A 17,500-nucleotide genomic window follows, 5' to 3' on the forward strand; every position below is an offset into this window, starting at 1 on the left:
AGTCTCAAAATTTTAAAAATTGAGTTAATGATAGCAAACGATCAAGAATTTTCGAAGCAGCATTTTACTCTAATCATACTACATAAATGTTGCAAACAGCCAGAAATTTTTATTCAGTTAAATAAAATCTAATACGACCATAAAAGCTATTTGTTTCAGGGTCCGGCTATGACTCTTTTAGGTACAACTTCTTAGAGCTATATTATGCAATATAAGAACTCAAAGAACTAATACGAAGGTTAAACATCTTCGCAAACACTGGCCAATGGAATGTATCCGCAGTCTTCGGAATTCTGAACAGACATTTATATCCGGATCGTAAGATTCGGGCTCAACTAGCCAAAAATAATTAACTCCAAGTTAATTACCCACTGGGTATTTTCTCTTGAAAACTTGGGTAGAAGTAGTTTAGAGTGTATTGTTTACACTGTATTTTTATCGCGGTCAATCTTTCGAAAATCGGAAAGTGGCGTCACCTGAAAACCAACGTTGCGAATTTATTTTGCGCGGCAGCTTCCGGGGCTACTGTACTTCACCACTCACCACAAGTTTGATGTTCCGGAGCAAGTAAGGATGCAGAAACTTTCATTGTTTGCCAAGAAATACATGATTTGGCCAAGAAATGCATCATGTGGCAAACGAAGTGCGCCGTTCGTGACTACCGGGACTGTAAACAGGCAGATCTACCTCAAGGGGTGTTCACAGAAGCGTCTACTTCCTCTATTGAAGCAACACGAGGACCCTGCGATCTTCTGGCCGGATCTAGCTTCATGCCACTATTCAAAGGATGTCCTGGAGTGGTACGAAGTTCGTATCCAAGGACATACACGTACCGGAACTAAGGCCTATCGAAAAATACGGGGTTATTATGAAGCAGGCAATACGGAAACATCCCAAGGAGGTGGTCAAGTCTGAGGAAGACATGAAGAAAAAGGGGGTTTCCATACAGAAGAAGCTGCAGCCAGATGTTGTACGAAACTTTTTGAGTAGAGTTAAGCGTAAGGTGCGAGCATACGGTTATGGTATTGAAGTTGAATAAAACAAATAAGCCAAAATTTTACTAATGAGTTATATTTTATAGTCTGAATGTTTGAAAAGGATCGGTCAATTAGGTAGCTTTCTACAGTTCAGCCGTCTAGCACGATAATCAAAATTCAATAATGCCTAAAATACATCTCGTTTCAATTATCGAGTGCTCCCTGTTTGGCAATTTCGTTACTTTAGAGAGTAAACTTTACGCGGTAAAGCTCTCGCACCATGTCGTATGTATCGCGCACATGTTCGATCATCGTGATGGAAGCTTTTGGGAGAGCCAGCGAAACGCAAAAGAGTGAAGAGAAGCGAGAAAGAGTACGACACGTACCGGCAAGAGAGCGAGAACGCGAACACGCGTGTACACCGGAGTGTCTCCTACTATGATGGGTGGCAGCAGGCTATGCGAGAGATATGTTGTCGCGTAACACGTGCTATCGCTAGTGCGCGCATGTCTCTCTTTCGCCGCGTGACGGCACCAACTATCATCGCGCTCGTACAGCAGCAGCATAATCGCGCATTTTATGTGTATGTACGTGTGTTGCGAGCTAAACAGCTGATGGTGGTTGGCCGTTTCTTTCTCGACATGACGTGCGGCAAGATGCCAAATTTCCGTTATCACTGCCTTTGAAGCAAGCGTTATCAAAAGGCGTGATTTAATCTCTCGTAGGCTTTGCATAAGCCACCCGCTGATGGTTCGACTGATTAACTTTCCTTTTGATTTATTTATATATTTTGAAGTAAAATTTGAATGATTTTTAAGCCAGTGGTAAGCTCGTGTCAAATCGCAAGTGTAAAGTACAATCGAAACAATTGACAACGGCCCGATACAATCGAACAAGCAGTTTGGCTACCGTTTCGTTTCTTGACGGATTGTTTACAGACTAGTGTCGATTGACGAGTACGATTGCCAACGATGACAACCTGACTCAGAGTCACGTTACAGAAAGGTTTTGCGTCACTTTTTCCTCCTGCTAACCCTTGAATTGAAAGATACCGCCGCGGGGCCACTCTATCTTATCAAAAAGTGTGACAACAAACGAAAAGTTTGAATCAAACGACGCAGGAAGGAAATGAATCGTGTTTGGTTGTTTGTCTTCTGTATTCATCTATATTTTCTTAGAAGTACAAACCTCACGTGTAGTAATTTTAAACAGTACACGTTTAATTCTCGATTTTTTACTTTAAGCAACTCAAATATCTCTAACAAATATCGTCTAAAATGGTAATCCAGGAAATAATCTGGTTTAGTTATTACCCTAATTCAGTGAAGAGGTAATCAATTTCAAGCATTGACATATACGCATTCGAATGACAGCCCACTAAGCCGTACATCGACAGTCGAAAATAATCTTGACTGAAAATTCACACCGGACTGCGAATTGAATGTTACAACAATCAAAGTTGCGACGTAAATGTCGTTGTGTGGGCAAAAAGAACCTCCGGATTCGCAGCGAATGGTGCAAGTCCTCGCTAGTTCTCTATAAATAGACTACTGGTTGGTTAGTATATTAAACTAAAGTGGCTACTCACCTGAGATTGTTTAATACTGGCAATAGATTTAAACCTGCAAAAAAAAAAAGAAACACAACACAACAAAATTAATTGAAGAACGGCACGACTAATGATCGACGGCATTTCGGATGGATGGATTGCTTCTTGCGCTCTTGCCCTACAATTAGGACTCCGAAAACCATTCACACAAATCTTCAATCTTCGCTTCGCTTAGTAGTAGGTACACCGAACCGGTCACGTATGCACACACATGATTTAAGTGGATAATCCCTCCCGCTCATAGCGAGCCACTCACATGAGATTGGGTCGCCCGCGAAGGTCTCTGTTTGCAATTGATTAGGAGGCATTTTTGCCCTCGTTTCCAACCGGCCGGGGTCGACGGTCTTAACGGTATCCATCACTACGGTTAAAGTCGTTGGTTGCATCACGGTCATGTTGATGCTGTTTATTGTGACCATTCACATGGTTTACTTTCAGCCCCAAAAAAAAAAAAATAATTGTACGAATCCGACCTATTTCGTTGAATTTAATTTAGTTAGTATCTGCGATTTAATTTCACACACGCGCCCCGAACTAACGAGCGAGCGTCCGAGTTTCCACAGTATCGTCTGTTAACTGGCTGGCGGTTGTTCGCCCGCACAGGTTGCTGCAGAAAGCGGTACGCCATCGGCAACGAAAAAAAAAAACTCAGATCATGATAGCCTCTAGTGTGCGATAAGGAACATCAGGTACAATAAATATGATTTACCTGATACGAAATGTGCTGTTCATTGGGCAAGGGAACACCGAACCGGACTGTTGTTGTTGTTTACCCACGCGGAGGCATCCTACGTTTGAGAGCGGTTCACTCACTCCGACTTCGCAGTGAATCGGTCACAGATGAAGCATTATCCAGGTAAGCAACTTCAGTTGAACCGCTAGCCTTGTTGCAGCTTGTGATTCATCATGACGTTTAGTCATAGATTAGGAGTATGTTTTTTGATTTGTTGATTGTGTCGACATAATCTAGCAAATGACGAGCTAAATTGGTGACATGTTTATGCAATACGAGTCGGCTCATCCATCATAGACAATTATTCAGGTACAACACAAAAGAAGGGTGTAGTCTGAGTTCCTGTTTGTACAGTGATTCTAATAGTATGCTTCATTCCCCTTAAAATAGATTATTTACGAAAAATAATAATACTCGGGTAATTTTTCAAATAGACCTATGTGACAATGAGAGATTCTTTTCGCGTTTCCACTCCTTCGCTTTTCACGCATAGAAAAGAAAATTTCCAAAAAAGTTCGCCGTAAAAAGCGGAAGAGAGCAGACCCGAAGAGAATCTCTCATTGTCACATAGGTCTATTTGAAAAATTATCCGAGAATAGAATAAATTGTTTTTGTTTTTATTTTTATATGCTTTGCATAGCCATCATTACGATGCCTTATAATAGCATTTTGTCTTGAAACTTGGGATGAGACAAACAGTTAAGTATATAGTATATCACGCCTACCAGTAACAATAACATTATCTAACTGGAAAGAACCTAAAACGTTTCTTCACTGGGTTCATAATCTCGTAACTACCTGATATACCCTTTCAGAAAAGCATAATCTCAAAATATTCGGTGAAAAATGAGAAAAGCATGTTTCAAGATTTAGCTATGAAGCAAACAAAACTCGTATATTGTTCAAACGACCAGATAGTTTAAATTTTCCTCCAGTGTCTTTCATCCACTAAATTTGCAAAAATGATATAAGAAGAATTTATAGATAAAATTCCTATGATTTCTTCAACCATGTCATTGTTCTAGCGAAGTTATAAGAAATGCTCATAAAACTTGTCATAAAACTGCATTTTGTAGCTTAAATTTACAAATCTCAATCTATGATGAAAACATTGTATTCTCTATTAAAGTATGAAAAAAAATTCTTCATTTTCTTCAGTTCAAAACGCTGAAAAAGTCCATTTTTGTTTCGACTATTTTCGGTTGGAATGAAATTTTGCTGAAAACTACTTGTTTGATCAAAAGATGTCAAATGAAAAGTTGTAGAGAATTAAGTGTATTTAAAGTAAAAAAATACACTGAAAGAAAAACGTTATGATTTCATGAAAAATCATGATAAAAATCTTAAAAATATGTCTCCTCAAATTTCCATTTTTTTAAGATAGCTTAAATTATGCTCCAAAATCTGGTGAAGAGCTATCGATGGACACTCTTTCGGATTGAAAAAGTATCTTTAAATTTTGACAAATTTTCAGAAACACCCAAATTTTACTTACATACCGTCAAACGGGGTAACTTGCAACAGCGGGGTAACATGCAACAACGCAATATCGGTCTAATTTATTTTATTTTTTGAATTGTTACTTCAATTTTCAATCTATATCAGTCACCGAATCTTGTTGATAACAGATCAAAGAAGCCTAGATGCTGTTATGTTAACTTTCTTACTGGTTTGGTGATTTTTAAAAAATCTTACAACATGGTATCAAATTCATTGTCATTTTTTCGTCAGTAAAATGTTTGTTTCGCCCACAAGCACGTCAAATAAAAGAAGCCTAACATACATTTTTTATAGTAAAGTAAATAAAAAGGAAACAAAATAATTGATTTATGATAACTAGTTTTGTTTATCCTGCTTGCTACCACATTATTCGTAAAACAAGTACTTAAAGGGGGTAACTTGCAACAGCTGGTAGATATAAAAAGCTGTGTTCCGTTAACTTCACGAGGCAAGTTATCATTTAATTTTGCATCAAGCGATACTAAAAACAGAGCTGAAGAGTGTAAGATGCTTTCAGTAAGTCGGAAATATGCCAGTTTTTTCGGGTTATACTGAAAATGGTCATAGAAGAGGCCAAAAAGAGAATATCCTCACTGAGAGAAATCGTTCAGCAATATGATGTGTCTAGTTACGATCACTCGTAACGTCATTAACATTCATATATTTCGGAAACATGAGATCGATGAATTTTTACTCCCCCGTTCCCCTTTGTGAAGCAAGCTTTTTTCTTAGGCCTAGCTGTTCTCAAGTGATTATAAATTTAAAATCTAAAAATTATATATTAGGGTCGCTGCTGAACTACCTATAATCTTTTGGAATTTTTAACATTAACTCTGAATACAATGGACAATTACACTGACTTCAGTAAAGCGTTTGACAAAATTGACATACCTTTACTAATCTTTAAATTGAAAAAATATGGAATAGAAGAAACACTTTTGAAATGGCTACAATCATATCTCATAAAACGGAAACAAATAGTTCGCTTTCCAAACACCTTCTCCAAACCTATAAAAGTCACTTCTGGAGTTCCACAAGGTTCTCACCTGGGCCCTCTTCTTTTCATCATGTACATAAATGACATATTCTTTCTTCTTAATTCAATACGTGTTCTTGTATACGCAGACGACATGAAACTGTTCATGGAAATAACCAATGCGGAAGACTTCGAAACATTTCAGAATGAAATCCAAGTATTCTACACATGGTGCAATAAAACCTTGCTCCAACTAAACGTCAAAAAATGTAATCCAATTGAATTCAGCAGGAAAACACAAACATGTTCAACAAACATATTATTAGGAAACCAGTGCGTAGGAAAATGTAAAATTGTAAGGGATCTAGGTGTAATTTTAAACTCGAAATATAACATTTGCTGAACATTAGTAGTACAATTATCTACAAAGTAAATAGCATGCTGGGCTTTATAAAACGCTTCAGCTATAATTTCGAAGACCCTTACACCTTCAAACTCTTACTGAAGTTTTTGGAGCGTCTTAGTAGAATACGAAACCTAAAAATAAAAAATAAGAAAACTTATCCAATTTAATTCTACTATGTGTGTTTTATTCAATGACAGATACGTATTTCGCCTACGACTTGCAGGCTTCCTCAGTGTCTGTTTTCGAACAGACACTGAGGAAGCCTGCAAGTCGTAGGCGAAATACGTATCTGTCATTGAATAAAACACACATAGTAGAATTAAATTGGATAAGTTTTCTTATTTTTTATTTTTAGGTTCAAACTCTTATACAAAACAGATGTGTGATCATATCTGGAATATTGTAACGTCGTATGGAATCCATACGCAATCATGCATGAAAAATGCATCGAATCTGTCCAAAAACAATTCCTCTTGTGTACGCACTACGTAAATTGAATTGGACAGCATTTCCTTTACCAGCAACTTGCAATGCTTAGCTTCATCAATCACATTATTTCCCAACGGTTACAGTCTAGTAAAATACTATCTTAATTAATCTTTTATCTACCCAGTCGTAGCTTAAGATCTCGGAAAATATTTTTGAAAAACTCAAACAGGACAAGCTACGCAAAATATAGTCCCATCAGTCGCATGATGCATTTTTGCAATCAGCATTGTAAAAGTACATTGACATCACCATAGCCAGAAAACAGCTAAAAATTCGACTAACCAATTGGAATAATGCATGTAAGCAATCAATGTATAATATTAAGCCTATGGTATACAGCCTACCTTCGCTTGACGAAATAAATAAATAAATAATAAATAAATCAATGACGTAAAATTGAATGGACACAAAAACATTATAATGTTATAACATCATTATGCTCAAGTTCTAAAGTTCTCGAGATAATCGTGAACGACGCTTTGTTCGCTAGCTGCCAACACTACATTTCCTCAGACCAGCATGGTTTTTTTCCAAAACGTTCAGTCTCCACGAATCTCGTCGATTTCGTCTCGTTCTGCCTGCGCAACATGAATGAAGGGGTGCAAATTGATGCAGTGTATACGGACCTGAAAGCTGCGTTTGATCGGGTGGATCACGGCATCCTCCTTGCTAGGCTGGAGAAGCTGGGAGTTTCCGCACCGTTCTGCAAGTGGCTACGCTCGTACCTAACACACCGTAGGCTAAGTGTGAAAATCGGATCAGAGTTCTCCGACTCGTTCAACAACATCTTTGGCGTGCCACAGGGGAGCAACCTTGGACCCTTGCTCTTTTCTCTTTTTATAAACGAACTATCAGCTCTTCTGCCACCTGGTTGTCGATCTTTCTATGCTGACGATGTAAAAATCTTTAAAGCAATTAAAAGGGACTCCGACTGCATTGAACTGCAACGCCTTGTGGATAAATTTGAAGATTGGTGCTCGCTAACATGCTTACCGTCAGCATCTCAAAGTGCTTCGCCATCTCGTTTCATCGTAAAAATAAGCCCATAGCTTTTAGCTACAACATGGCAGGACACTTGTTACAACGCGTCTATAACATTCGTGATCTTGGTTTCGTCCTGGATAGCGCACTAACCTTCCGTATACACCACAATGACATTATCTCCAGAGCCAATAAGCAACTTGGATTTATTTTTAAAATCGCCAAGGAGTTCCGTGACCCGTACTGTTTTCGATCTTTGTACTATGCACTTGTAAGGTCTGTTTTGGAATTCGGATCACTAGAATCGAAGAAGTGCAGAAAAAATTTCTACGGTATGCTTTGCGCAGTCTTCCATGGCGCGATCCCAGAAACCTTCCGCCATATGAGGAACGCTGCCGTCTGCTTAACTTGGAGACTCGTGAAAGAAGACGTGCCAACGCTCAAGCCACGTTCCTGGCTAGATTGCTACTAGGAGATATTGACAGCCCCGCTCTTCTGAGCCAACTAAATCTGTATGCTCCTGAACGACCCCTCAGAACCAGGTATGTCCTGCACCTGCAGGGACGGAATGCAAACTACTGTACGACCCTATCCGATTTATGGCAATGCGGTTCAACGAACTCTACGGTTGGTTCGATTTCAACATGACGCCTAATAATTTTCAACGACGACTCTCTCGTAGACGATAAATTTGTAATTGTACTATTGTATGTATTTACTGTCATATGTGTTTATATCATGAAGACCACCTTGTGTTCGATGATTTTTTTTACAAATAAACAAATAATCACAATTATTTTTATGACGGTAGCTTCTGCAAACAACGAAGGGAACGGTAGAAGAAAGCGAAGAAACAAAGGTGTTGATAGTATTTCAGGGGAGACAAGGCAAAGTAACAATTCTAAGTTTTATTACATTCCTTTAGTGGTTTTCATAACCAATTTCATAAAACCGCCAATAAAACTATGGGCTCTGTCAGAATTTTCTAATGACCGCTATAAAACTACCTTTCGACCAAGTGGTCTCCTCTTCAGAAGGTTTTTATATCATCTGTAAGAATCAGGTTATAAGTTTAAGCAGTCTCAACACATAACATGGATAGGTGGATAAAGTCAACGCGCCATCGAAATTTTGCAACTGGTTATTTTAACAAAATAAATATTTTCAGTTAGTCAATTTCAATTTCTAGCAAATTCATTTTAGTTGCTTCCTGTGATAGGAAAACCGATTGATAATAACTTTCTTTCTGCAAAACACTTTGTTTTGATAAAGTTTTATTTGCGAGCTAAAACAAAATACTAGAATATGGCACTACGAAGATTCCATCTCTTTTAGAGTCGCAATTTAGCAATCGCGTTTGCAATTTAGCAATTTGAACCATCAGTTTTTCATCATTACTTCCTGACTGTACCCCTCCTTGCTTGACAAGCATTTTTCCAATGTATTTGGTAAGTACAGGATACTTAATATTAAAATATGAATTTGTGTAGGACTCGTAAAATTGGTGCAAGGCACAATATTAAACTGTAATATTCTTCATATAATAGCAGCAATAAATCTGATGGGTCAGGGTGTTACTGTTTTAATAGCTTTATAAAACTAACAGATTTTTGCGGTTTGATAAGCAACCGAAATAATCAATTTTGAAGTGCGCCATATTGTATTGCTACGCTATACGTATAACGTATCGTAAGCTTATAGGAGACGCCCAAGTAGCACCCCTTTCGCATTTATGGTTGCAGAAACTTATTTATGACTGAAATTAGTCGTAAATCGGTTGCCACAACTGGTTTGTAACACCCGTGCTAGTGGGGAGTGGTGCAGCCAACTAGTAATATAAGCAACCACATGCTTTATTACCAGTTTAATTAAACTTTTCCCACAGGCCCTGTGGATCGCAGATGCTGGTGAACCTTTAAACCACATCGGACTGGACAATGTCTGTCTGTCTTTGTTTTTCTAGCTTTAAGTTTTTTTCTTTTTCTGACTTTGTCTTTATCTGACCTAGTTTTTTCTTTTTTTATCTTATTCGTTTTCTGCCCTTTTCTATTTCAGTTTTTTCCTTTTTCTAATTTTTTGTTTGTCTATTTTTTTCTCTACAGTCTTTTTGTTTTTCTTTTCTCTGGCTTATTTATTTCTGTTTTTCTCGCTTACTTCTACGTTCTTCATCTGTCTCTGTTTTAGTTCTCCCTCTTTTCTTTCCTCTCTTCCTCTCACTTTTCCCCTCATCATAGTCTCTTCGGGTTATTTCTGGTCTGTTGACTGGTCACTGCCCGAGCAAACATCACTGGAATAAAATATGTAAAAATGATACTACTGAATGTCGTTTGTGCCAATTACTCTGCAACTGGGTATATATTTAAAATGGATTTCGGTATGTGCCTTATAAACTCGGAAACGAATGAACCGATTGGCGAGAAAATTTGTACGCAGAGGTATAAAATGAAATGAAAAATAAATGAAACATAAATTTCTGCATAATTTGAGAACTAATCTAAAAATAGAACCAAATTTGGCATGTCAGGGTTTTTTGAGGCAGGAATTTTTCCATGGTGGTTTGAGACCCCTCCCTCTCTAGATAGGTGGGCTCTCATACAAATAACACGAATTTTTTACATAACTCGAAAACTAATCAAACTCGAGAAATTTTACACTCGTCCATAAAACATTAGTCAATAACAGTACCACCAAAAACCACCGATAGTAACACTACATGATTCAGGGCGAGACGGTCACAGACCTTGTATGTGGCCAGCGACCCGCCGTCGGAAGCACCGGCCGTTGCGACAAATTAGCCCCCCCCCATAAATCACCTCTGTCTGGGTTTATTTGTTTTCCTAGGTCTACTGACCCTTTATTACTTTCCTTCAGTTGGGTCTGAACGAGCGACAGGAAATTTTTCTATTTGTTTGTTTTCTACTTTCCTGCGAGGAAAAATTGAAAATTTATATATTAGTCTACCCGTGGTTTAATAGTTGACGGCACGTAACTACTAAAATGAATCATTAAAGGTTTCTTCAGAAACTTGCAAAATTACAGATCGTGACAAGCACAGTTTAATTTGTGGCACGAAGTTTGCCGGGTCAGCTACTTCAATATAAGGATGTAAATATTCAAAAAGAGATATTATTGGAGCCCCTTGAAATTTGGCAAGGCGATCCTTGCAGGGTATTAGACTTAACAAACACCAAATCAAATATGGGTTATATAGCAATATTCCTTAAAGGGTGTCCACGGTAAAATTACAACACATAACATTATTTCGCAAAACTCGACTTTTTATCCGATAGCCATAAAATTTTCAGGGTGGTAAATTAGATGATTAAACTTAGGTTTAGCGGCTTTATTTTATTTTATTTCGCCTCCGAATCCAAATGCCCGTATTTTGGCTTTAACTCCTCCAATGAGATCTTGCACAACCTCAAAACCGACATGTTTTTTTTCATATTTACCCATGTTTTCTTTATTTCTTCAACTGTTTTGACTACTTTGGGATGGTTCAGACGATTCTGCTTCTTCATTGCTCGGTTTTCTCGATTGGACGTGGCTCCTGTATTTGAGGGGTTAAGATCTTTCGACACGAAAGCGACATTATTTGCCGCATACCGCATGAAGCCAAATTCGGCCAGAAGATCGTAGGACAGTTGTGAGACTTCAGAAGAGGAAGAAGTCACTTTTGACGACACTCTTTCAAATACACATGTCTATGAAAGATGTCGGTCATGAAAGATATACTCCGCTCTCCACATGAACATATTACTTACCAAATCAAGAATCTCTCGGTAAACTTGGCCATTGTCTGTTTTTTGAAGGGCTCTGGAACATCAAACTTATCCTTTGCAGTGAAATACTGGTTCCCCAGAATCTGGTTGGAGTCCGCTTTTACGCAGGTTTCGCCGCCCATAACGCAGCAGCGTGGTTTCGTCAGCTTTCGATCATAAAACTTCCGGGCATGTCTTTTCGCGACCGTGTTCTGTTGGGGCCTTCTGAACCTTGCACGTACGTAATCTACCTCCAGTTGTGGCATTCTACACGAAACTTTTGCTCAGAATCAGCTTCTTTTTGCCACATCTCGAACGGAGGAGTTTGGTTTCCGGTCAATGACCCCTACTACGCGGGTGTGATCCTTAACAGTATACGGACTTGCCTTACGATCGACAGTCAGATGTTCTTCGAATCATTTTATGACACGAGAAACTGTAGAATTCGGGATTTTCAATTTTTTACCGATGGCACGATGTCAAAGATTCTTATTTTTGATATATTCGTGCAAAATTTTTTTGCCATCGATCTGGATCTTTGCATACCTGATAAAAAGACTCAACCAGTGTAAACAATGCACCTTTCTCCATGCAAAATTTCAATTAATTTTACCTAACGATTCAAAAGTTGCGACTTGCCTGTGTTGCAATTTTATCGTGGACATTCTTTATCAATGGACGCAGGACGCAACAACAAAAATCTCCACCGGGCCTTAGAGGAAAAGTGGGGTACACAACTTTTTAAGGGTTTGGTTTAATGACCCTCCGTTTTTCCCCCTTCGGCCGTGTGTCGTTCTGTTGAGATATTATTAACACCTTCAATAAAGGAAAATACAAAAGGACGAAGTTGGTCTATTTTCTAACCAGTTTTTAATCGGTTCTTTGAGAAATAATATAAAACATTGTTACATAGAAGTAACTCGAAACTGTACACTAACAGTTTGAGACTACCTATTTGGCCACGAAGGATAATCGTGTAAATTTTTAGCCTAATAGAAGAAGGCCGATTAATGTTCTAAAATATTTTTCCGGTATTAGGCCAAAATATTTTCTAAAGCTTTTGTCGCCGCCCCCTTTGAAATTGGCTTGAAAAATCAAAGAACAAAAAAACAATTTGTGGGATGAAAATTATTTTTTTTTATAAAATCAATTGTCTGTGGGCTCTACAGCCCAAAAAACTCGAAAAATGAGTATACGAGCGGATTTAACGCTTCTAGCACGGAACAGATATGGCAATTCAAACAATGGAATTTCCTAAAATCGGCAACAAATTTTGCTTTCGTTTTTGTCGCTCTTTTCATAGGTTTTTTGCATGGAAAATAATAACGTGTATATGAAACGCAAGAATAGATCTTGTTCTTCACGTTTAAAATCTAAGTAAAAATTCTTAAAATGCATTTTTTTTGCCCGATTAAAAAAAATATCTCTTTGTTTTTTTACGACCCCCCATCCCCCCTTCAGTTGCCCAACACCGGGAGGATAAAAACTTTATAAAATATTTGTAATGGCCTTATATGTTCATAATAAACTGCGTTGAACCATCGGATTTTTTCATAATAATTATTGGTTTCGAATTATTTTTAGTTCTTTTAGGAATCGGATCCTTCGAACAAATTGAATATTTGATTCTAATTTTAAATTAAGTCCATCCTGTCCGTCGTCGAATTAATTTGAAACTAAAAAAATAATTTTGGCCAAAAATCGCAATTTTCCGACTATTGTGCAACTGTGTTAAACCGTTAGTTAGAAATGGTAGGTAATTTTTCCAGAACCCTAAAACTTATTGCCAAATAGGGTTTATTTCTAATTCCCGTCGTAGTAAGGAAAGCCACTCTAATTTTCATCATTTTTTAGATGGCTTTAATTATTACTCCAAAATTTCTTTCGGGCAATTGTAAAACCACCGCGGTAGTTCTTTCGCCGTTTCAAAAAATATTAATTTAATTTAAATATTAAGCCACATGCCCTGGCGGGCGTTGTAGGTTCGAATCCGGTTATAATTCCAGATTATAGCTTGGTTCGACCCATGCACCTTCCCGCATTGGCCAAAAGGTACGAGTCAAAACGATTACTTGTTAAGCGTAGCTACCAATCCCCCCCTCCTCACCTTTCCGCTCTTTCCGTTTCAAATTATTTTGAATAACAAAGTAATAAATAAGACAAAAAAGAGTTTAAGACAAAGCGTACATTTATTTGTATTTTCGTATGTTTGAGGAGCCTAGCAAGAAATGAAATTAACAATATAACATTGATTATATTTTGAGGAATAATGAAACTTATCGGATTGGTATAATATACTAACAAAGCTGATTGTTTGAGAACAAGTTATTGAAATTCAGTAGTGTAATTCATTCGACAAATTCTTACCAATCGATTGATAAATCAAATAAAATGAAAGATCTAATGAATATTTGACATTCTCATTACATACATGTGAATAGCAAATTTAAATTCAAAAATTACGGTGGAAATTACAACAAAGATAGAGATTACAACAAATGGATAGAGGAAATGTGTTCGAAAGCGTCAAAAAATTATTTGTTTGATAAACCAACAGTTTGTGTAGAAAACAACATGCAAAATTTCAAATCAATAATGGGCGAATGTACAAAGACGAAAGAAAACGTTTGAGGGCGTTTAACAGAACAATTATAGATTTCGGCGACAATGAAATTATAGTTGGTGGTGCAATGATTCTGTTCTCAAAAAGAGAAGTACCTGAATATTTTCGGCCGAATATGACATTCGGCCATTCGTGTTTCGGCCGTTAGTAATTCGCCCATTTATTATTCGGCCATTCGTAGGTTCCCCAGTTTTATGGGTAAGCAACAAAATAGAATAAATTATAATTAATTTTATTTTATTATTAATTTTCAATGCTAATTGTCTGAAACGTGACTAAAACTATTGTTTTGTCTTGCTATTGATAATATATACTGCAATGAAATATATAAATGTCCTTGATCGAATTTTTTTCATTCTCAAATATTTTCATGCTATTGTGAATAATGAGGTAAAATTGAATGGAAATAAGACCATTGTAATCACTGGCGTGCCCAGGCTGGGGCACGTGCCCCACCTTCTAATTTCTTAATACGCAACTGGGAAATCTGAAGTTGTCAATTCAACAGCCAGGTATTGAATAATAAACGATAGAAAAATTAATTGCGGTAAAATTGATTCTGTTTCAAGTTCACTTTTGCCGTTAATTTCGAGTCCAATTTAAGCCAATTTACAAGTACGATTTGGAGATTAGATTCAAGTCAAGTTTCATGTTCAATCACAAGTTCGATTTCGAGTTGAATTTCAATGTTCCATTTTAAAGCCAGTTACTAATCTAATTCAAGTCCAATTCCAATTTAATTTAATTTCAAAGTCCAGCTTAGGTGTGATTTCATGTCCAATTTATTGTCCCATAATGTCCGATCTCAAGTCTAATTTGGTCTGTCCAATTTAATGTCCCATTATAAGTTCAATTCCGAGTCTATTTTAGTTCTAATTTGATCTACGATTTCAGGTCAAACTTCAAATGCAATTTAATGTCTAATTTTAAGCCCAAATACAATTCTAATTTCAATTACTATTTGAAATGCAATTGAGTTCTAATTTCAATGCTAATTTATAGTCTACTTAAGTATCTGTTTCACCGCCTATTTCAAGTCCAATTTTAAGTGCATTTTCAAGTCCCGTTGAGGTCTAATCTCAGATCCAATTGCAAGCCTGATTTCTAATCGATTCAAGTAAGATTCATGTCCAATAATTCATTTTAAGTCTTATTTAATTCCAATTTTACCTCCGATTTCAAGTCTTTAAGTCTAACCAGTGTTATGTCCGATTTTAACCGTAAAGCCGTAGTTCCCCTCTTTCCCCTCCATGCCTTGTCCACCCTTGAGATACTATCAACACTTTTGTTTCTTTTCTACCGTCTGTAGTCAAAAGGCATCGTTAAAAAAATTAATTATATGCCTGTTTTGTATGTTTTTAATCTTTATCTATAAGTTTTTAATCGGTTCTTTAAGACATGATATAAAATATTGTTCCATAAAAGTAACCGCCCAATTAACTTCGAGGTACGATACTAGTCTGCTAGGCGGTGCTGCTAGATGGGGTCAATAGAATTGTTGCACTAGCCCCGTAACTGTCCTGTACTCTAACAGCCGGCTGTGAAGTCTATCGATAAGTCTTGGAAAGACTTTAAAACTCAAGGCTTTGCTCTTACACGTTTACAAGAATTGAAGTAGTGGAAAAATAGCAAAAGTATTAGAATTTGTTAGTTTTTCTCACTGGATTGTTTGTTTATGATGTCAATGGTTGACTGCAACCAATCTTTTTTTGGGCAAGTTTGTTATAAGCTTAGGCCACAAAGGGTAATCGTATGAATTTTTAGCCTAATTGAGGAATGCCGACTAATTTTTTTAATTATTTTTGCGTCATTTGTGATGGCACATGTTCATAATAAGCTGGGTTGAACTTTTATCATTTTCATACAAATTATTGGTTTCGAATTATATTATTAGTTATTTTAGCTATCGGATCCTTCGAACTAATTGAATATTTGATTCTAATTTTAATTTAAGTCCATCCTGACCGTCGTCATATTAATTTACATCTTATTCTGTCACCCGCTTACGTAACCCAGGGCGAACCCTTATGAGGCGTACGGCAGCTGTAAAGCCTCTCCTAAACGGTCGCGGCAAAGCTTCGAACCAGAAGTCACGTTTGGGCCGTCACCGGCGCAGCTTAGTCTGCGCGAAGTATACGCATAAGAGCGTGATTTATGAGATAATTTTGGTGCTGCTGGTTTTTACGACCAACCGCAACCGACCGACCGACCGACGGGGACCGTTCAGCAGCCGCCGTTGGGTACGGGCGCAAAGGATTTCGCAACTGAGCCGTTGATATGTGGAAGGTAGGCTCACAGCAACCTTGGGCTGCTGTGCTGCTACGTGGCGTCGTATGCAGTCGAAAAGCTGCGGAGATGCTATCGAGCATTAATCTGATTGACAAGATGAACTTGAACTTCGGCGTTAGATTCGGAAGACAGAAAGCAAAAAAAAAAAAAAATAGAGAAATCAAGTGCCTTGATTTTGACAGATAAACACACCCAGCTGTTGTGAACAACCGCTTGATGCGGTTGAACGGCCTCCTTAGTCGTTAGCGTTGTAAACAAAATACTATTATTTTTGATTTTGATCAAAACTTTTCGCCAATGGCGAAAGACAAATGATTATCATATTGATGCAAGAGTGAAGACAATCTTATCAATTGCGCCACATTAGTGATAACGTGAAAAAAAACGAAAAACAACATATGCTGGTGTTCTGTACATAGACACAGGAGACTGATAACAGGTAACATACACTTTGTGCTATCGACTCGACCTTGTTAAGGACGCTTCACAGTGTTTGGGCGTTGTTATATCATTAAATGATAAGAAGAAAAGTTTAATTCACGATAGTTTTTGGTTTAACCGTGTTCGGTATATATGTATTATTATCATCAATTGATAGACGCACTAAATTTGTTTATATGTTGATTATCTATAGCGCATCCCCGTCACATTTTTTATAGACCCTGCTGTAAATCGACGCTGGTCGGCTAGAATAAAAATTCTTTGCGATAAAACGATAAGTGGTCAGTTTGACGGCACAACAGGGCGCTCGTTCAGTTGAAAAAAAAAAGAATGTCGCATCTGATTTGATCACTAAAGTGAACCTTATCGTGCGCCCAAGTAGTATAAAATAACCGGGTTTCATTGGAACGGAAATTGAGTCATCCCAGTCGGAAGTTTTCCGCAGTAATTTTGCCATTGAATCATGGGAAATGTTTTCATATAATCATGTTGCAATTTTTTTTTTTCGGTTTGTATCGTCTATTCCGAAAGGCTAGATTCCAATGTGATCTCGAAGGGGACGAAGCAAACATTCCTAATAACCTAAACTTCGAATAGTAGTACATCTGGCATGAGAGCATACGCCCTTGGCGGCGGTAAACAGTTCATAAAACCCTGCCCCCTTTTTTACCCTGTATGGTTTCGTTTGTCTTACTAATGTGGCACAATTTGCGAA

At 37.5% G+C, this 17,500-nt stretch overlaps 1 protein-coding gene across 2 annotated transcripts in view; it reads right to left on the reverse strand.

Moving 5' to 3' along the window:
* The window catches only part of LOC128741205 (FH2 domain-containing protein 1), a 183,963-nt gene that overhangs the window by 29,715 nt on the left and 136,748 nt on the right, over window positions 1-17,500 (reverse strand). For both annotated transcript variants that reach the window (XM_053836838.1, XM_053836839.1), the window contains one exon: window positions 2,566-2,599. In XM_053836838.1, the coding sequence (XP_053692813.1) occupies window positions 2,566-2,599 (34 nt within the window). The remainder of the gene's footprint in view (window positions 1-2,565; window positions 2,600-17,500) is intronic.

This window comes from Sabethes cyaneus, chromosome 3 (genome assembly GCF_943734655.1).
Source record: "Sabethes cyaneus chromosome 3, idSabCyanKW18_F2, whole genome shotgun sequence".
NCBI lineage: Eukaryota > Metazoa > Arthropoda > Insecta > Diptera > Culicidae > Sabethes > Sabethes cyaneus.